This window comes from Pelecanus crispus, chromosome 2 (genome assembly GCF_030463565.1).
Source record: "Pelecanus crispus isolate bPelCri1 chromosome 2, bPelCri1.pri, whole genome shotgun sequence".
In the NCBI taxonomy this organism is placed as follows: Eukaryota; Metazoa; Chordata; class Aves; order Pelecaniformes; family Pelecanidae; genus Pelecanus; species Pelecanus crispus.
In genome coordinates this window covers 169,816,860-169,838,825 of record NC_134644.1, presented here as the reverse complement: position 1 = coordinate 169,838,825, position 21,966 = coordinate 169,816,860, and the positions used below count along the sequence as shown (strand labels likewise).

Genomic DNA, 21,966 nt, shown 5'->3' with positions numbered 1-21,966 from the left:
AGTACTCTGTCTGCAGCAGCTGAGAGTTGCCTGTGCTCTGAATTTCCTCATCATGCAGCATTTCCTTTTGTCCATTGGGTCTGGACAAACCATGTGTCCACGTAAGCCTGCTTTGAGACCCCCCAGGAAGGACAGAAGTAGTGCTTAGGCCTTGCTCTGTATCCATTCTGGCTCTGAACATTTCCATTAAAAAGTAAATACAAGCAAATTCAAAATTCTATCCTTTATACTGAATTCTGCCTAAACATTTTTTTTAGTATGGTTCGGGAAACCTTCCTAATCTGCTTGCAGAATTTATATCAATTCTTTGAGGAATGAAAGATGGAGTTTTCAGAGTGATTCCTCTACTGCTACATCCCCAGAGTTTGCAGTATTTGGTATTTTAGGAACTTCCTAAGCCAAGCTGCCGTATTTGTTAATGCACTTCCTCACAGGTACAACTACCTACACATTCAAGTTCTTGTTCACAAAACTGTTGACTAAGGAAGCAAAAGGTCACCCCACCTACAGCATAAAACTACTCCAGAAAGTGTAGGCTAAGCCTAAGGGAAGCTGCCTTAGAAAATATATACTGTTGCTCTCCTTAACAATAGTCTCTTCTGCCTTTGCTGCTCCTTCTCAGTTCCCTGGGGGCCCTGGTCCTTGTTACCTTCATATTCTTGTCCAGATGTTTCTCCAGAAAGGGACAGCCTTCAAACTTCAGATATCCATAAAGTAGATGGGTGGCAGTAGAAATGCATGGCATAAACACATATGTGTGGTTTACATGTCACCACCAGAATCTCATTGTGTTGCAGCTGGGAGCGCAGCCAGCCTGTGGGTATATAGCATTATTTTTATTCCTCTCAGTGGCACAACCAGGTTTGGCCTTGGCGCAAGGAATGCCATAAGCTTTTCTTCCCCAGGGCTTGATGCCAGCTGCCAAAGCCTACCCATTTTCGCACTGTGGTAGTTGGATCCTTCAGCCCAGCGCACTTGCAGACCATGTCTGCTTGGCAGCTATTTCACTGGCCTGTCCTCTGCCTCTGCTGTTTCTTTATTATATTTACACATTGCTTGCAATTTTAACTGAGTTTTGGAGCGTAGTGACTGTAATTTAATATTTATTCGTACAGTGTCTAGGAGAGTGACCAAGCAGGGAACAAATGAAGCGTTGCTGTAATTCAAGTAAATAATCATAGAATAACTACTGAAAAGTGAAAAATGACATTTGTAGAAATATGTAGCTACCTGTGTGCTATGTAACCTTTGTATACTGACAGTCTGTGTCAGTATGTGACTTCAGTGCTTGCAGTACCTTCTTGCCCTCTCTTGCTCGGCCGTATCTGCTTCCATGTGACTGATTGCACTTCACAAACATACTGCAAGAAAAGTCCTCTGGTTGCTTTAGAGCAGATGGCAGCTTGCCAAATCTAGGCTCTTTTGACAAATATTTTGTCAACGGTGAGCTAATGAACGTGTTTATTCTCTTACTAACTTTGGTGGAAATGTTTGATTAAAGGCCACTGGCTGTGCAGCGCAGAGGATGAAACTAAGCATAGCTGGCTGGCTTTCCAGTGGGTAAGAAAAGGACAGCACACCCATGAGCCTGAAAAGGGGAAACTACTCAGGAAAATCTGCTGGCTTCTTTTTGATTTTAATTGCTGGACCTGCAACTTCCCCAGCAAGAACTCCTCTTGAACAATGTTATTTCAGGCCCCTGTGATTTCTTCTTTGGCCAATTTTGTCATTCTCTAATTGCAACTTTCCCTGGCTTTAGAAAGTGGTTTCCAGGATAGATGCGCTGGCAGAGCCCCTCAATCCACAAGTGCTGGAGAGAGAGGTGAGCTCTTTTGCTAACCCAGCTGACCTAATTGGAGGGGTTGAGGGGAGGGAACAGACACCTTTTGGGTACACCAGTGCTTCCCTAGGTCTTAGCAGCATGCTGAGCACAATGCTTGGGATTTCACCTGATTAAAAAAATCTGGTGGAGAAGTGAAAAGAAAAGGTGATTGTTCTGTGATGCAGTTCATGAAGTTGGGTAGGTTTTTTTTTTTTTTTAAAAAAAAGAGTTGCTTAGTGAAGTTAATTGCTCTGGCAACAGGACTCTGTTCCAGTTAGCTGCATCCTCAGTGGGGGTTTTGGCAGCTGGCTATGAGTTAAGGGTGCAAGCTGTTGGTTGTGTTGGTTGTGTTCCCATCCCTGCCTGTCACAGCTGCTTTGGCACTATGCAAGCACAGCAGCATCAATGCTTTTCTGCTTCCTGCTCTCTTCCACTGCTCACTCCTGTAGGTTATGCAGTTTACTTCGTGAACGTGAGAGTTTTGACGCAGGCAATACAATCTCTTCTTGTGCTTTTACTGAGGTTCAAACAGCTGCTGAACTTACCCTTAGCCTGACAGGGTTTTCTGCTTAGTGAGGGATATAAAGCAGCTAGCCAAGGCTAATGAGGAGTCAGTGAAAGACGCAGAAGGAGGAGCCCTTTCCATTCTTTAGCCTGGAGGGGTTCAGTGGTGGTTCCCCAGGAGATGTTAAACCTGTCTCTAGAGTCCAGGTTGTTTCTGTGCAGTTTTCTTCTTGGGGAGGAACTGGTAAAGCTGGTGGATACTCAAAGATTTCCACTGCAAGCTGGTAAAACTCTCTAGCTTTACTTCCAGTAAAGGGTCAGCTCTGTGCCAGGCTGTCTGATGTATGGCAGTGCTGGGCTTTGCTGGATCACATATTCCTGAGCATGATGCAACCCTGAAGCCCCTCTCCCCTGCTTGGTGACTCTGGAGCTGGTCAGTGGGTTGCAGTTTGGGTTGACCAGCTGCCTTTGGCATGTAAGGTCACCAAGAGAGTCTACAGTGCTTTCCTGCAAATGTGCATGCCGTTTCTTGGCTGTGAGGGCCAACAAATCTGCTCTGGGCTTCACATATTTGTAGGCAGCTGCTTGAAATCTGTTAAGAATCAAAATGACAAAGTCACATTGCTTTAGTTAATTAGCAAAAATGCAGAAGGAAAAGACTTTTTCTTTTCTTGCGATGCTATTGGCATAAGAGGCAAGTTACCATTTGCATCTGGGAAGAGGAGTAACCTTATTGTTGGAAGGTTTCAACACCAAATTGGATAAACCCTGAACAACTTGGTCTGAATTCACAGTTGATGGTGAATTGAGTGGGAGGCTGGACTTGAAACCTTACGAGGTCCTGTCTAGCATGAATGGCTCTATGAGTACTGTGCATCAAACTTATTGGCTGATGCTAGGATTAATTCATTCAGCTCTACCAAGGAGTTGCTATGTCATGGAGAAAAAAAAAGAAAAAAAAAAAAAGAAGTCATGAGAGGGAGGTAATTAACTGTATTCTTTTACTTTGCATAGAAAAGACCCAAGTCATTCTCCTACCTATGCTGCACACTTTGCCATGGAACAGCAGTTCCTTCAAGTTATATTGACCTCTTAGAGCTGTTGTGGTTTAACCACAACACCAGCAACTAAGCACCACACAGCCGCTTGCTCACTCCCTCCACCCCCAATGGGATGGGGGAGAGAATCAGGAGAGTGAAAGTGAGAAAACTTGTGGCTTGAGATAAGAACAGTTTGATAATTGCAGTAGAATAAAGTAAAATAGTAGTAGTAGTAGTAATAATAATAATAATAATAATAATAATAATCTACAAAGCAAGTGATGCATCATACAATTGCTCAGCATCCGTCGACCGATTCCCAGCCAGTTCCCGAGCAGCAATCGCTGCCCCTGGGCCAACTCCCCCCACTTTCTGTACTGAGCATGACGTCATATGGTATGGAATAGCCCTTTGGCCAGTTTGGGTCAGCTGTCCTGGCTGTGCCCCCTCCCAGCTTCTCACTGGCAGGGCATGAGAAGCTGAAAAGTCCTTGGATAGTTTAAGCACTGCTTAGCAACAACTAAACCATCAGTGTGTTATCAACATTATTCTCATGCCAAATCCAAAATACAGCACTATACCAGCTACTAGGAAGAAAATTAACTCTATATAAGTGAAACTGGGACAGAGCGAATGATTTCCTTAAAAATCACATTTGCTATTTGTGGGGTTTTCTGTCTCATTAGGGAGCCATTCAAATACAGCAGATCTGATTTTTACCACTAGCTGCATTGCAAATTCTAGACACAATGGTTCATGAAAGTTCAGTTAGCAAGAAATGTGATTATAAAGGTATCTAATGACTTTAATTTTCATATACAGCACAGATACTTTCCAGATACTATCTTTTATTAACCTTTAAGTGCCAAATATACCTATGAATAAATAAGGCCAGATTGTGTCGCTCTGTCTGACATTGACTGGAACCTTGCCCTAGGAATACATCCATCTAAGTCTGCTGGACTACTCAAGCAGGGAAAAAACATCACATATAAGACTGAGTGTGGCAGAATTTCACCTGAATTTATCTGCATATGTAGGTAGTCCTTATGCATATACAGGCAACTTAGAAATATATGCGTCAATTGCTTAGCCACTTTAATGCTCTTTCAACAGGATTCTTCTATGTTATTGGGTCTTTACAAAAGCAGATGGGGAAAAAGCTCTCAGTGAGTTAGCTCTGCTTTGCAGCATGTCATTTGCCAGCAGTGCTAAGTGGCTTTACACCCCACATATGGTTGTCCACTGTTTCAGGTAGAAGAGACACTGGTAACAGTCCATTAAAGGACTCATATGCCAACATCTCTTGTAAAATCCAGCAATGCTGGAACCTGGGTGCTATCAGTCAGAGCATGAACATGCAGGACAGACGTAGGCAGGCTGCCAGATCATGACCAGGTACCCCAGAACAGCAGGCATAATCCTGCTCCATTCACAGAGCTCTGGCTGAAACCTACTCTGAATCTTTGGTGAAGTTACCTGTTGACTATGAGAAGTACCTATTGATAAGGTCTAAATGGAGTAGCTTCCAAGGTTACATTTTGGCCTAATGTGAGCAGATAAAGGGGAAAAAATTCCTACATTCGGGTTTTTTCAAAAATTTCCATGCCATTGGAAATTTGGTGTGGCAGTAAGTTGGCCATACCAAATTTGAAGTCCTCATGCTTTGAAATGTGGCAACAGGAGCGTTTCTCAGTGAAATGTTTCTTTGCTTCAAAGACTGTTATTTAACAAGGATAGGTCTCCAATCTTGTTGTTGGAAAAACACTAATTCTGGATGGTATTTACAAAAAGGAGGGGAGCGAGGGATCAACCAGAGGAAGACACTGGCATGGAAAATTGAAAGTGAACCCGTTCAAATGTGGGCTGGTTACAGGTGACCAAGAACAGCATTGTTACAGTGAGGACAGGAAGTTAGCCTCAACTCTCAGCAGATGATAACTGTGCTGTCTAAAATACACAAATATACCACAGAGTGGTATGGCATTTCATATAAGGTATTTTTATCTTTGGTGTTGTAGGGTGAAGAAGGGGCCCCTGGCTTTCCTGGACTGAAAGGGGATAAAGGAGAAAAAGTAAGTCCAAGTCTTTATTAATTATGCTGTGAAAAGTTTAAAAGTTTATAAAGCTATTGTGGAAGGCTACTGAAAACAGGCTGCCTTCTAAGTCTTTTGTTTTACCTCTGTGTTTTCTTGTTTTCTGTTAGCAAGGTGCTAAGAAAAGGAGACTATGCTGTTGTACTATTTTTTGGCAAAGTGCACCTTAAAATCTTTAAACTTATTGGTGATGCTCAGCCACATTTGACAAATGTGTGGAGATCTCAAGGGCATGAACTTCATCTAAACTTTGTAAAACTCCAAAACAGAAAAGTGAAACAGAAGAGAAGTTCAGTGCTAATGCCTCCACATACAGAAACACCAGTATTTCTTCAATATGAGACATGGAAGGCCAAAGATTATCATGTCCTTTCTTGCACTGAACATAAATAACTTTTGGACTGGGATGGCCTTTACCTGCTTACTGTGTCATCATCTTAAAAAAAAAAAAAAAATTATCCTGCACCGAGCTTGCTCTGTTGATTAGTATTTACTTTGGACACATTTGTCAGAAATGCCTTAAACATCTTTAGTAGGAGGGAATTTAGGAATTTAAAATTTTTCCACCTCTTGTAAAATAGCAAATGTTCAGGATTGCAAGGCAAGATCCGCCTCCAAATAATACACAACAAACCAGCTCAGTATAATCACAGCCCAGGGAGGCAGTTTGCAGTGCCCGTGTCTGTTTCTCATTTGAGCCTTTTTTACAATACACTTAAAAAGAAAGTGCTGCAGTGCCTAGAAGTAAAAACACCAAACCAGTTCCTCACCTTGTACCTTGGCCAGCCTGTAGCGTGTCTATTGTCTTTTCATTCTCCATTTGTTTTTTAAATTGCCAGCTGCATGCAGCAAAACTTGCCTATTCCTTGCACTTGCTGCAGCACCTGTTAGCTGCGGTGCTGCCAACCTCAACATATTTAGTTCCATTCCTCCTGGTGCATAGGAAAAGTAGTGCCTGGTTTTCTGTTTCTTTGTTTTCTATGGCTTTGCACATTCACAGCTCTGAGTCTCACTTCCTGGTGGCCAGGGCAGTTCCTGAGGACCGCTTGAGTTTTTCAAGGCTTCTTTTCTGTTTGCTTTTAGGCTCATTACTTACGTGCATTATAGCTGTGCCTAGAGGCTTCTGAGCTTTGGGATAGATGCTGTAGCAAGGAGTAAAAAAATTTTTTTTTTAAAAAAATCACTATTTAGTGACAAAACAGCAGTTTTTTGAGACAATGGAATGGTGGACAGAGAGACTGGGGGGAGATGATATTAAGATGACTCAATGGTTATGTGTCTAATTAGCTGCAGAGCTTTTATATTAATTTATTCTTAAATGAGTTAAGTGGCCAAGAGTGCCTAGTTCCTCATTAACAGCTCATCAATCGGCCATAGTGTGTTAATGTTAGCAACAGCTCCTCCGAAGATTGTAAATCATAAATGTTTGCATTGAAACAATTCTCCTCATTCCTTATTCTTGTCTTGATGCATTACTCATGACCTTGCACTTGCAACGGGTGTTAATATTTTGTTGATGATAATTCTGTTCTTGTTACAGGGGTCCCTGGGCTCACCTGGCTCCCCTGGGAAGGATGGAGCAAAAGGAGAAACCGTAAGCCTTTTTGTTCCTCCCATGTAATCCTTGCCTTTCAGTGCAAGGCAGGCAGTGCAAATCAATCTGTATTGAGTGGAACATGTCTTGGGGATTTGCATGGCCATTTTAGGAGCAGCAGAAACAAATGGCAGGAGGTTAATAGCCCCAGCACTCTCCCTCGCACGTTTGCAGCGATGGCAGGTGTCGTATGGATTAGCCATCCTGAGAGGCTCCCGGGGCAGGTCTGTTACCATTCATTAAGATGAGGAAGGGGACAGTCATGGCAGCCTGTGGTTTGGGATCCACTGCTGCGGCTGTGTTGGTTAATAGCTGCAGCTGCAGAGCTTGGCCATTTGTTTTTACGTCTGGCAAAGAGTCATCGGCTAGTGGAGATGGAAGGGGGTGCAGGGAACCATCCTCTGCTTGCACAACAGACAGGGGTGGGAGAAATATAATATCAGAAATATAATATCAGTCACAGAAACAAGGACCTGAACTCCTCTTGTGCACTGCTAAAAGCTAAAAGCAAAGGAGGAGGTGCAGGGTTAGCTCAAAGAAGGATGAAGCATACCAAATATTGCCTTTAAGAGGACTATAGTTGAGGTATAAAACCACAAATGCATTTTCCAGAATCTTATATAAGTGTGTTTTAGCACTTTCCCTCCTTTCCCTTGCTTGATGACCATCCCTTTGAATTATCTTCACCATGATGGTGGACCTTTATCATCTCATTCACTGTCCCTTTGTGGCAGTCATTTGGTGGTGACTGGAGGAACTTGGGGAAAGGACTCTTTGGAAGGTCAGGCACGTGCAGAAGTAGTGGTATACAGCAGAACAGCTCTTTTTTTCCTGTCACTTACATCCTGTTTCTGCCTTGTGCCATACTGGCCTGCTCTGGAAAAACTGTGATAATTTTCCCATGTAGCTTCCAGAACTGATGCAACTTCATCACATCACACATGGCATAGTCTGGCATCAGACAGTGATGCAGTTGGACTTGCAGAATTTCTTATAGATGTGTTTTTTGCACTAAAAGGTCACTATTCAAGAACAAATGTATTATGTTATCTCCAAGGAATCCATGTTTGTAGACTGTAGTTTGTGCAAGTTGTTCACAACTTAGGGAACTCATTTCTTGCTACTTAGGTGGTTGTGTTTGTAGAACAGATGAGTAGCTACTTCAGTTTTCGGTTTGTCTCTGCTTTTATTTTTACGAAGAAAGCACAGGGCAACCTTTCAGATCTCCGGATAGTGGTACTCAGGACTGTAGGTATGGAATAGAATTTCCATTTCTAAAGCTTTATGTAGTGACTGTTTTGAGTTTTGAGCCATCCTAGCCTTTATATACGCAAGATTAGCATTTACCACCGATATTGCTGTTACTTGCAGGGTGAACCGGGACAGCCAGGAGCATTTGGACTGCCTGGGCCAGCAGGTCCAAAGGTAAGCTTTCCATTTTTAATTTACATGGACAGGCATAATTTTTTCACTGACTTTTTATATGTGTGGATTGCTTGAATTACTTTTTGTTTATGACTTTTGATGTTCTCACTGGTGAATGAGAAACTCAAAATGCTCATTTTCATCATGGGTCTGCTAAGGTATCGGCAATTAGGCAAGGTATGTAAAAAGAAGAAATACCTTTTGTTCAATCAGCAGCATAGCTGGAGAAGGTGAAGAGAACATGTTTTGGGGCACATAATCCTTGTTTCATGTCTTCAGTAAGCCTTCCCAACTCTCACAAAGATGCAGATGACAATTATTATCCCTACTCTACGACTGGAAAAAAAACTAGTCATGGGGAGATCCTAGCCTGGATGTTTCTGCCTATTTTGGCAGCCTCAAGTTTTGCACCAGTAGACAGTGGCAAAGTGATACAGAACTTGAGCCAATGTTTGTATCACTGGGTTTGCTTCAAACAAGATGATTCTGAATGGGGACCTGGTGAGATTTAGCTGAGTGTCAGAAATGTGACTAAACTGAAGCCCTTCTCGTGAGTAATTCTTTAACTTCCTTTCAAAGTCTCAGCTCTCCTTGCCCCGTTCCCTGGTTACTGAAGGGATAACTACCACTCAGGTGGTTTCAGTCTTGTTCCTATAACACAAAAAGAAGATGGTACACTAGATTGACAAGTGTGTTTTCAAGGGCATCATGGACAGCAAGTTCAGCTCAGCCTATGAAAGGTGCTGCAAGGACAACACATCGATTGGCCAAATTTACTTCACCCAGTTCTGTTCCTGTACAAGCAAAGACCTTTGAGCATCCATCTTTCTGGAAGAGCCATATCTAGTCATCTAAACTTCCCACTGAGTTCACTGATGCCTTTGTCCTCAAATAGGAGTTAAGTACCTGAACACCTTTCCAGGTGTAGTCCTGATTGTCACTTGGCTGTGTCTGAGAGGACTCTATGAAGCAGTTCATTTATATAGGTCCTTCTGGGTTCCTCTCCAAAATTTCTTTTTTTTCATAGAGGAAAATGTTCATCACTTCCTAAAGTCTCATCAGGAGGGTTTCGGAACTAATGGTGTGTTCGTGGATTAGCGGAAATACTTGGCAGCCATCCCACGTTTCTCTGCGGGAGCCGTATTGCCTTCAGCAACATGAAGGGGTTGATTGTGGAAGCTGCATGGCAGCATGTTCAGCAGGGGACAGATGACAGCTGCAAAGCAAGGCTGGGCTGGGCTGAGTGGAGGCACTCTGGATATCATTTTGCCCTTCAGTGGGATTTGGGAGTAAATGAAATGAACTGGATTCATCACCCACAAATGCCTGTCAGCTGCATCTCTCCTATTATATAAATAAATGCACATTTTCTCTCTGTCCTGCACGTTTCCCGTAGTGGAATTACAAACCGGTAGGCTATATGATGCTCCCTGTGGTATGAGGTTCCTCACTCTTGCTTTGCAAAGCTTTTACAAACCAAGCTAAACTGAGGCATCTACAGCTACCTCCAGAAGGGTTTGATCCTGGAAAATGCTCCATATTACCAACCAGGATCATCAGGCACATATAGTTCACCCAAGTAACAAAGCAATGCTGAATAGAAGTTCAGCACTATGGACTGGACAGGATAGGTGCTGGTGGGGCTGGACCTGAAGACATATGACTAGGCAGTGCCAAGTGCTCCCGGGGAAGAGGCGAGCTTGGCTAACCCTAGCCTCTCAGCTACAGTGGCTAAATATAAAATGATCATGTGCTTTCACAGTGACTTTTATTTACTTCAGCGGATGTGCTGGCTATATGCAGTGTCCTTGAGCTGGATTCTGGCCTGAGCTATTTTAAGAAACAATCCTGACTTTGCTGACAGGGCTTTAAAATCTAAAATATGAATCCACACTCCTTTACTCCTCAGTGTAAAGCCCAACCACCTTGCTGGTGGGGAATGGGGTGTGTAGAGACGGGCAGAGGTGGAGCAATCAGAAAGGTCACATCTCCAATTGCTGTTGTAATGATTGTTTTTTGCCAGATCACTTATTTTTATTTAAAATCATAAGCACCAATACAGCAGCTCTGGGCTCTACCCCAGGCTCCATGGAGAGCTACCTTGCAGTTTCTTTGGCCGGTTGAGATGAAGTCCTTCCTGGCTCAGTCTTAATTTGCATCAAGCCAGGCAAGCGCAGTTCATGGTCAGCAACTGTTACGTGTACCCAGGGAAATTCAGCCCCCTGTTTATCTGCTTGGCTGAGGGATTTCCAATCTTTTGCCTCAGTGGGAATTGCCAGCACTTTCTTTTAAGGAGGTGCCTCACAGCTTTTACAGACCTCATTAATTCTGTGAAGCTTCCAGTAGCACAGATAAGGGTCCTGCAGACTTCTGGTAATAGGACTTCAGCCCACAGAGGTGCCGTAATGGCTGATGAGCCCATTAGGGTACATGTATGGGTTACAGGAATGAAATGGCCTCAGTATGTCATCTCCGGTTTTACTGCTTTTGCTGCTCAGTGAAGTCTCCAGGGGAGATTGTTCCTAGGTCAATGTCTTCATCGTAAAAACGTGTGGGTTTTTTAGTGTTTGGGTTTTTTTCTTTTTCATCAGACTTGGTGGGTAAGCTTCATGGCTCTCCAAGAAGAATGTATGATCTTGCTGGCTACGAGCTCGTGGAAGCAAAGAGCTCTCAAAGCCAGCCTTGTGCTAATCCGTGTTGGAACTTCTGGTTACAGAAAATATCATGGTGGTCTCAGGTGGCAATAAATACCCACTGGTCAGAGGAGAAAGCTCCCACATAAATATGTGGGACCTGGCAGGCTAATTTATATTGAGTAAGTGGGTTCAGAGAAAAAAGGCCATAGCTCAGGTCCCTCACTGTATGACATTATAGTAGTGAAACAAAGATTGAATTTTTGAGACCAGGCCCTTTAGCCTGTAAAATGCTGCAACAAATATTCAACCTTTTCCTTCTTTATTTTCTGTATCTTTAATAAAAAATTAAAGAGATTTTTCGTGGCTGTCATTGCTGTGGCACTGACATAGCTATAGCATTCCCATCTGAACTGACAGTTATCTGCACTTAATAGGAAAAACAGAGGGAGACAGAAAAAAAATCAAGCCTTTGAAATATAAAGTATTAGGTAAGAATTTCATTTTGACAAATTTCTGTCTTCTTGTTTGCTTCAGCTGTCTAAGGTCTCATTCTTCTCTGGTTTACCAGACATGATCTCAGCACAGGCCTTGAGTGGGATCAGAAAGTCTGGTCATCCAGACAAACCCAGTTTCTCTATCTATAATTTTTGCTGAGTGTTATAACCATGTTTTGTGTAACGGTACTGAGTTGGACTTCGGTAATTTGGACAACTCAGAGCAGGCCTTTATTTCTGTAGGGGTTTTGCCTACACCCTGATAGTAGTATTTTTCTGCGGGCTGAAAGCAGAGATTTAAATGCATGCCTGCTGCTCTCCCTCTGCCATTAGAGGACTTGCACTGCTTCCTGACCTTGCAGAGGTCCTCAGATGCCTGATGTTGTAGAAATCCCCGAGCCACCTTTGCTTGTGCCTAAGCCCAGCTCTTGTTAACCTGTTTGTGAATCTCCCCCCCGAGTTTGCTATGTGGTTTGCTTCCATACTTAACACAAGTTCAACCACTTTACAGCTGGGCTGATGAACTGGTCACAAGCTTCAGGGCACCGATTCATCTGCTTTAACAAGTCAAGTCCTCTCTGGCAGAGGGAGGGGATGGTTTTGGCAATGCATTGCTTAAAGTGGAGGTGAAACACTAGCCAAGTACAGTCCAGCCAGCCTGCCAGGTCTGTGCTTAATGACTGCTCCAAATGAGATTGTCATTTGGGCTAAGGCAAGTGTAAACAGTAGTGTGACATGACCAGCCTCCTGGGCACTTGCACCGGGACAAAAAAGCCTTGGTTCTGCTAACAGTTCATTGCAAACACATCTTGTATCTTTAATTTTTTATTAATAAGAAACTTCTATTAATATGAAACATAGAAATTATTTAAAATTAAATCTTGATCTGTTTTGAAGCTTTGTCCACTACAGCCGCCCAATACAGGAGTTAATAAGATGAGAAAGGAGAAAGAAAAGGAAAGTGAGATAAGTAACAAAATAATCAGCCGAACAGGTGATAGAATAGATCTCATGGCCACCTTGTCAGGCCCAGGCTGTCTCCATAGGATGGCTCTGAGGGCTGATCCTGCTCAGCTGAGGATCCAGACCATTTGCAGGCATTGTAAGGCACACAAAGCACACAGTGAGCGTGCTGTCCATTTCAGTTTACCTTCAGGGAGAGAGTCAGCATGTAACCAGGTAAAGAACTGCTGAAACGTACCTGATCCTCTTGCATTTCTCTCATGTATGATGAAAATAAACATCAGAGAATAGGGTTCTGATCTGTTGCTTTTCATTTACTCTTCAAAATATACAGCACTTTGAAGTCTGTGGTTTGTTTATGCTGGGATACAGCCTTTGCTGCAGCATCTGCAGCGATGTACACGTGTGCTGTGCGCCACCGACATCGTGTTCAGGAGTCCAGACAGAGCTCAGTCACCCTGCGCACAGCAGGCAGGCAACGACTGTCATTGCCAAAACTTCGGAAATAACCTGTAGAGGAACTTGCATGGGACAGTTTGCCTTTGTAGGGCAAGACTGAAAGCTGAAGAATAAACTTGCTAATATCTGAGATATGGGGACAGAGGAAAACATTGGGGTGTCACTTTGGGTACTTAGCCAGAAAGTCAGACACTGCTCTCTGTATTAGGTCTGAGACAGTCGAGAAGTCTCAACAGCTCCCCATGAGCCCAGGACTGCAAGCTACATTTCTGAATAACTGTTTTTATTCTTGGTCTTTTATGTGAAACAGTTTCTGGTGTTTTATTGTATCTCAATTCCTTGCCAGGGATCCGAGGGAAAACAGGGTCCTCCAGGAATTAAAGGTTACGTAGGCGCACCGGTAAGTCACGGTTCTTATTCAAATTTTGACACTCTAGAAACTTTTCCACTTTTCCAGTGTGTTCTGCCCACCTATTTTTTTTTTTTTTTATTAAGCAGACCACTTACCTGTACTGTGTCCAGACAGTGACATTTTCTTGACTTCATTGAGTTTCTTCTGACTTCTTTAAATGAGAAGAGACCTGTAGCCAGTAGAGAGATATCAGTAGAAATTACTTGATTACTAAGATAACAGCTGGTGATTTTGTGATGCTCCCACTGTAATGAAATTGCTTTGGTCTGTGTTGATGTACCATTTATATGGTGCTCGAATACTTCATCATAACACCAACAAAAAATTAGCACCTCTCAGCAAGTTTCCAATAAAATTTTCAAAACTGTCCGGGAGTAGCCTTTGGGCTCAGGGGACAAACCTGCCTTGAATGAACGGACAGCAAGACCAAAATAAATCAGATTCTGTCAATTTAGCATCTCTTTCTTGTGGTCTCACCTTGGTAATTATGGAGGCAGCCTTTAAGTCAGTGTTATAAGGGCTGATAGGATTTTCTGAGGTTTAATGACCCAACTGTACATCAGTGTGCTTTAGTGCCGTACCAGACGTGCTCATGCACTGAAAGATTTCGCTGTGCCAGCTGAGGACTTGCTTTACAACTCACTATAAAGAGGCCCAATGTGTTCAAAACAGCTTGAGCACTTTTGTCTTTGCCCAGGTGCATGCTGTTTCCCTGTATGGTCTAAGGCTGAGTTGTATTAGTCTTGAAGATGATGAAATGAATATGGGGGTGGCATTAGCTGTCCATGCCATAGATCCTTGCAATATTAATGAGATAAATGGACAAAGCTATAAGGACACTTCCTTCCTGCTCTTTGAGTCACCTTTTTGGGTGAGAAGGAAAGCACTCACGTGGTGCACTGTTACTGAAGATCCTATCCATTTCTGTCATAAGATTGACATTTGGCTTGGGCTGCTGGGGCGGAGCAAGACAGTAATCATCTACTCAATGTACATGAGGGCCCCGTAGTTATCAGTGCATTAAAAGAGTCATATTTTTAAACCTCCTGCCATCTGGTTTTTGGAAATAGTGGGGTTATTGCTTTGCAGCATGGGAAGCTGTGCAGGCTCAGTTTGGGTTGTTAGAGATGAACAGGGCTGTATAGAGTCTGCTTACAGTCAACCATAGCCTGAAATCTGAAGATCTCAGTAATTATCTAAATCATCCTATGGGCCAAATATACCCAGACATGTAGCTCTCATTAGCTTGGAGGTAAGCCTCCACTATAGTGTAAAGTAAATTGAAGTTTAAATACAAATGTATTATTAGAATAAGAAGCATTTTAAGCTTTGGCAGTTTTAGAGAGATCACTACTGGCTGAGCATATTTGTCTGCCTGTAGCCATTAGTTGGTTGCCCGGTTGCTACAATAAAGGTAAAATATAAGGTGCTTCCTGTGCCAAAGGAGGGTGGAATCCGTTCCTGCCCATTGAGTCGATCGCCTGCGTTAGCGTCATTGTCTTTCATCAGACTAAGCCCCAGCAAATGGTTCTGGTGTACCTGGGAGGAGATGAATTATGCAGTCCAGATGAACACTGGCATTGGATTCACAGTGCAGATATGTGCTTAGGCCTGCAGGACAAGGATTATCTAGCATTTGCCAGTTCTCAGAGGTACCTGCTGTCTGCCTAGCTACCGCATCCAAAACCACCAGGAATGGGCATTCTTGCTTGTTTATGCAATAGGTTTTTCCATCAGTATTGTCATCTACCTAAGTCCTCATTGTTTACAAGGAACATGAAAAATGCAAAGCATTGGTTGTTTTCCAGACCATCTGCAGCTGTGGTGCGTTCCCTGTCCCTCCACACTGCTGTTGGCAGAAGGGTCGTGTGTCTGCAGGCAATATAATATTACAGACGTTCTTGGGCCCAGAGGTCATCCCTGCTCTGTGAGTCTGCTTAGACCATGCTTGTGGCCAACTTTGAGGACTGGAAACGTGGAAAATGTCCTTGAGGTTCACTTGAATAGATTGTGCAGATGTGCACAGTGATTTGGTGACTAATTAGAGGAGATAACTATGGCTCTACTTGGACTGAGTTTTATTATCTCTTTTTTCTCTTTATTTTTAGGGTCTACAAGGAGAAAGAGGAGAAAAGGGAACACGAGGAGACAAGGTATTCCTGCTGCATGCTAGGACAAGCCCGGCTGCTCTTCACCTTTGCGCCTCAGGTGGGGTGGGCTTCCAGGCCAGCAGCTCTGGAGGGTGATTGACGATGGGTTTTCCTCACTGCGCTGCACCTCCCACTGCCATTTGAGAATGACCTCCCATGGGAGTGCAGGAGGGCTTTACGGATCTCTTCTGTTTGCTAAGCACACATTTAGGGACTTCTTGTCTGTGTGTAGCTGGGGATGGAGGAGAGAGAGGAGGAGTGGAATGAAGGTATGGCACTGAGGAGATCTAGCAGGGTGTTCACACTGTGTGCACCACCTGAGAGTTGTGACTGACGGCTGACTGCTGCTGACCGCATCTGCATCCAGCATTTCCCCATCTCACTGCAGTTGCTCAGATTATCCAGCTTCCTATGTTTCTGTCTTCTCCCATCACCATAAACTCAGTTTTTAATGAGGGCCAGGTAGTTTCTCTGTTAAAGGCTTCATCCAGCTGGTGCTGCTTCCCAGTTCTCTGCTCTCTCCTGTCTGGGAATAGCTGTTTTACACAGCACAAGACACTCTGGGATTTGAACCACTTTCATGGTTCAAGAAAGAGACCAAGTGCCTATTATAGCTGGAATAAACATTTAAAGCCTCCAAAAATGCATTTTGCTGCCCCTGCCAGGAGAACTGGGTGCTGGTCTGCTCCTGTTCTGACACACAGTGGGAGATGGGGCATCACCAGGCTGTCAGTCGGACCCAAGTGACCCCTTTTCTCATGCAGGCATAGGAGGCAGCACAGCCTTTCTTGCAGCCCTGAGCAATGGCCTGTCTTTCTTATGTCTCAAGCTGGTCCTGAGACAGGAACATCTCAGTGCTGGTCTGGCAGCTTTGCTTGTGTTCAAGCTGCCTTAATGATATCTGGCTGTAGGTACTTGTGCAAAGGAGGGAGATATTAGCTTGCTAGCATGGCCTTGTTCCCATTTCTCACACTCCATCTCCTTCTGGAGAAGAAACCCAGAGATTTACACCAAGCTTTTGCCTACTGGGAAAAATGATCAATAGACCCTTAGTGTGAGAGGCCGTGTTTTGCTTTACCATGTGTTAAGGTGTCCATTCCCAGTGTCCATTTTATTGTTTATGATGAAGCAGCCACAACCATGTTTCGTATTATCTATCCTTGCTGCTGCAGCTAAAGCAAAAGGCTGGATTGTACTTCATCTCCTTCATGCTTTTGCCTCAGCCCTTTGCAGGACTGGCTCAGTGTGTTGTGTCTAGCCAGTGCCTCCTCTGCTTTTCCGGAGGCAAGGTTGTCTAATCTGCTGGAATATTTGGCTCTGGGAAGAAAATCCATCTTTCTGACATCACGGTGATGGGAGAGGAAGCTGGAGCTGTGTGTGGGCAGGCAGCTGACTAAGTTAGAGGAAGATTAAAGTGGGGAAGAAATGAATTAGGTTTTGTTTCATTAAAAGGATATGCACAATTAGAACTCCCCCCCCCCCCCCCCCTTTTTTTTTTTTCCTGGAGCAGCCAGATCTCTGCTACAACAATTGTACTTTGATTTTTCCCAGGCTTGAATGATAGTCTCAGAGCACCCACTGCCATTGCTTTAACTTCTACCAGTCGGTGCTACTGTGAAGACTGTGGGCGTAAATTTGGCGGGCCAAATATTTTCTTGTCCGCTCTTCAGTCTGTAACTTGAATACTGACACCTACACAGCCTGTGTTTCTTTGTGCCTGAGGAGAAAAGTGTTTATTATATCAGATGAGAGCACTAGCCCATGCACTGAGTACTGGTCTATCAAATCTGCATCCTAATATCAAAAAAAGGCTAAATATCCCATAATACATCTTGCTGCTATACCTTATATACAGGAACCTCAGATGTAAGTGTTGAGGTTTTATAATGAGGTTCCCAAATCCAGTGTTATCAGTTACACCTGCGCTTAAGAGAGCCACTGCACAATATGAGTGATATCTCATGTCCTTCAGCATCCAGTGGGCTCGCTGTCGACCCCAGGACAGCCTCTGCAGGGATGAGCATGACGCGCTTCCCTGCCATCGTAAGCCGTATATGTATGTGATACTTGGCATGTTAATTTAGGCACGTACAGCAGTTCAACATGACATGGGGCATTGCTTTTGCTGCATAAGCATGTGTCCGTCCAGTAAATCCTTGTCTTGTTGTACTGGAGAAGAGCTCATGTAAGGAGGCAGCAGGGCAGGTCTGCTGCTGCCAGGTTCCCTTGTGCGGTGGGTTTGCTCTCCTCCAGGCTTTCTCAGGGCCCTGCAGACTCTTGGGAAATAATTTTTCCAATAAATCATTACACTTTCTAACTGGCAGAGGTCAGAAAACAGCACTAAGTTTCTGTGGAATTGGGATTTCCCCTGGTTGCTTATGACTCTTCACCATTCTGTTCTACTGGTTAAAAGCAGAAAAACCTGTAGAGCACGGGGAAGGAAATGGAGTCATGAAGTGAAAATTTGAGAATAAAACTTTTATTGTGTTTTCTCTTTCTTTTGGAAAAAAAGCCTTTCTCTAGGCTTTTTTAAAGAATGGGAAAAAATATTTATAATGATAGATTTTTCTGAAGAAACAACTGAAAGCACAATCATTTGGAGTGTTTTCAAACAGCTTTATTGTATACATTTGTATAAATAATACATTTGCCTTTCCCAGCCCCCATTACTAGCAGTAAGAACATTGACACTTTTCAGTTTTGGCAGCTAAAACAGCATGTGTGAAGTACTTGTTGCTACAGTGTATTGGTGTTAAAAATTCTCCTGAGAATACACTGCACTTTTTGTCAGCAATCCCCCAGACTGTTGTTTACTGAAAGTCTCAAATTCTGGATACTCGTAGCTCAGTCAGTGCAAAAGAAACCACTAATGTGGAAACTATTGCCCCAAAAACAAGTAGATCTGGATGTCTTGACACTGGTTTTCAGCTGCTTTCTGTAGAGTACAGGTCTCTCTAATTCTATTCCTTGGATACATAATTTTCAAATAACATTTATGCTACAAGACTGATTGACTTTCTTAAAAAAGAAATAAATTGATTTGCAAGTCCATTTCTGACTTGTTGAATCAATTAGTTTTCAAAAGGAGCTAAATAAATCCAATGCTGTAAGTGTGGGTTTGCAAATAAGAACAGAGGTCTAACAGGGATCCTGTGGGATAGTAATCAGAATTAAAATGTCTGAAACATTAAAAAAATAGAGTAAAACTAGTATTTTGCTGTCACTCCTTGTACTTGTAGAATTTGTTTTTACATACACATTTATGTTAACAGTGGCACTGCATGTGTGTATTTGATGCTTTATGTTCAGCTGTGTGTGCAGGATCCAAGCAAAATCAGCGTTTCATTTTACAGAGGCTTAAGCATTTTACAGAGCAAGAGAAAGTTCTTATTTCAAAGAGTTTTAAACTAACAAGTCTGGAATGGGCAAGGGCCACAATCCATAAGAGAGAAGTGAAGTTCAGCAGTTGTCATTGATCTAGTCATCATCTTGATCAAGCACCTGGATTATAAAATATGGAATATGTTAAGTTTGAATGTCAAGTACGGTGGAGGTCAGGGTCAGAATTCAAAATTATCTTGAAAACATAATCCTGCAAAGCAGAAAATGACATTATGAAGGGGCAACTGCAAGCTGCTTTATACGTGTAGGACAACAAATTGCACACTGCTACAGATTAGGAACAACTGATTAAGGAGCCGTTCTGCAGAAGGGGGTTTGGGGTAAAGTAAACATTTTCTGAGATTTATACAGAAGAATACTGTATAAAACATGAAATAATCTCTCTGCTCAAAGTTAGCCTTGGCTGTGTCCAGCTTTGTGCACCTAGCTACAGTGAAGACATGGAAAAAATGGTCAGTGCACAAATGAGAGCAACAAAAATGATCAGGGGTCTGAAAAAGATGCCCGTGAAGAAAAGTTGAAAATATTGATGTTGTTTAGTCTAGAGACATTTGAAGGGGGAGTTTTGTAAGCCTTCAGTACATAAAAGGCCATTGTAAAGATGAAGGGAATGGTCTGTTCTCTGTGGGGGGTTAGGGAAAGACATACTAGTCTGAAACTGTAGCAAGAAAAAGTCAGATTTTAGGTACAGGGGAAAAAAATGTATCTTCAGGTATTAAAGTAGTGGAACAGATTGCTTGTGGACTTTGTGCACTGTCCAACTCTGAAGATGTATAGGAATGGATTAATTGTTCCCCTAGGTTACGGAAGGCAAAGGTGAAAAATGAAAGGTTTTTCTTAACTGGGTAAAAATGAGCTATTACTGGATTGTGGATTCATTATTTTTGTAAGAGCCATTCTGGGCTGATGTTCCCCTTCTGCACTTTCTTCAGTTTACATGAACCCACCTCAGCAGGCAGAGGAAGGATGCCCACATGGAAAGCTGGCATACAACTGCTTCTCATCTCTAAATTCATATCCCAGGTATTTGGTGCTAGGTTTTCTAGATAGACAAGTGCCAACCGTTAGCAAAGTTAGAGAGAATAAAAGTTTTGTACTGACTACACTTGCTTCACCTCCTTGTTACTGGATGGAGGTTCCCAGCAACTTTTCATCGTACAGATGTGGGGACTTCAGCCATTTTCTCTATTGGGCTGGTTTGAATTTCTCTCCTTATTCCTTACTCTTGGAGCAGATAACATGGAAATCTCTTGCAGAATGGTGACTTAAACACCATGGATTTGAGTTAGAGTGGTTCCTTCTCTTCTTTCTCCAGGGAGAACAAGGCCTAGATGGGTTCCCTGGAAAGCCAGGTCTGGAGGGGAAACAGGTACGTGGCAAATACTCGGCGACTGGAGGCTTTTCTTTGGAACAAGTGGAAGTTTGACTCTAAAACTGAGACTTATCCTGGGTGGCTGCTGAGTCATGGCAGGACCCTGCTGCACTGGCAGGTTTTGTACTCCTTGTTCTAAGGATCTTTGTTGGCACAGTTTTCTTTTTTTGGTTTGTTTGGTTTTAGAATTAAATTGTAATGCAATATACACTTAAAGGAAAAGCCAGTCCTTTAAACATGATGGGTTAGACATTTGTCCTAAGTTTCATTAAAGACATAAGGAAACACATACGAAAATTCAGTTGTTTAAGCCTGATTTTTATAAACGTTTTTTCTCCCTCCCACAACATGAAAGGGGGAGAACTGGATTTAATATATTTGGGTTGTTTTCAATAAGAAAGACTTAGAATTATTTACATTTTTAAGACAAGATGAAAACAGAAAATGGTCTAAAAGACCAGTACATTTCTGCTGATTAGACAGATGCTTTGTCCAAAATTGCTATCTGTAGATCCCACAAGACTGTTTGTGTTACTCAGAGTATGATACCTAATGAGAGGCATCCTTTATTACCAAGGATCTTCTGGTCTAAATAACAAAGGACAGAATAAGAAGCAGAGGATAAAAAGTGATTTGCCAAAAGCTAATCATTGCCACCCCTGAGCCTAAAGCCTCCAGGCTGCTGTGTCTGCATCCTGTTCACTAGCCCTTGCTGTTTCCTTCTCTAGAAAGGATCATTTGGAGGCATGTTTTTGCATTTGCAGAACTGGAGGAGCTGCACGTCAAATCCTCAGGATAGCTCGTCTTCAGGTGGTTCATCCTGCTGCTCACACAGGCAAAGCGGCTGCTGGGGTCTGCCCTGAATGCGCTTTACAAGCACAGCAGCCACGTGCTGCCCGAGTGCCTTGCTCTCGCTCTTTTAGCAGCTGGAGTTTCAACTTGATTTTGTTGGGAAGTATTTTTATTTCCATACCAGACATGGTTTTTTTTTATTTAGATGGCGAGGCATAGTGTCATTAGCAATCTTAATCGCTGTTAAATCTACACCTTCCTCTCTGTGAGGTGATAAAGATTATTGCACCAAGTTTTTCTCTGCTTGTCCATGGGGGATTTGACAGTCATCCCTTTCTCTCTGCTCTGTTCCTCAGCCACCGTTTACCCTAGTCTGAGAAGTATTGGTCTAGCTGGTGTTTATCCTTATAAGATGGAAATGTTTTCCGGTGCTCGATGCAGCACTGGAATCACAATGAACTATGTTCACTATGCCCATTACATTGTTTACAGGACTGGTTTATACTTGCAGCAAATGTGGATGAAGTGAGAAATTGCAGAGGGGTGTGAAGGTGGATGCTGATTGTTTACTACTTCTAGGGAACAATTTCTCCAAGTGACACCCTATTACAGAAGTTGGGGTTTTCTGCCTCTTTTTTGCCTTTTTCATGTCTAGACACCTAGCAGCAGGCAAATCTTCATGCCTGAATTTTATCCTAAATTTTGTGTTTGACACTGATGTGCTCCCTGAACTGCAATCCTTCTGAACCACTGGAAATTGGATTGCTGTTGTCGTGGCTGCTGTGGCATCTCCATCCTTATTCCC

General features: G+C 42.9%; 1 protein-coding gene across 1 annotated transcript in view; it reads left to right on the top strand.

Moving 5' to 3' along the window:
- The window catches only part of COL22A1 (collagen type XXII alpha 1 chain), a 219,428-nt gene that overhangs the window by 108,622 nt on the left and 88,840 nt on the right, over window positions 1-21,966 (top strand). Inside the window, exons 12-16 of the mRNA XM_075705826.1 lie at window positions 7,003-7,056; window positions 8,428-8,481; window positions 13,380-13,433; window positions 15,554-15,598; window positions 20,313-20,366. Coding sequence (XP_075561941.1) covers window positions 7,003-7,056; window positions 8,428-8,481; window positions 13,380-13,433; window positions 15,554-15,598; window positions 20,313-20,366 — 261 coding nt within the window. The remainder of the gene's footprint in view (window positions 1-7,002; window positions 7,057-8,427; window positions 8,482-13,379; window positions 13,434-15,553; window positions 15,599-20,312; window positions 20,367-21,966) is intronic.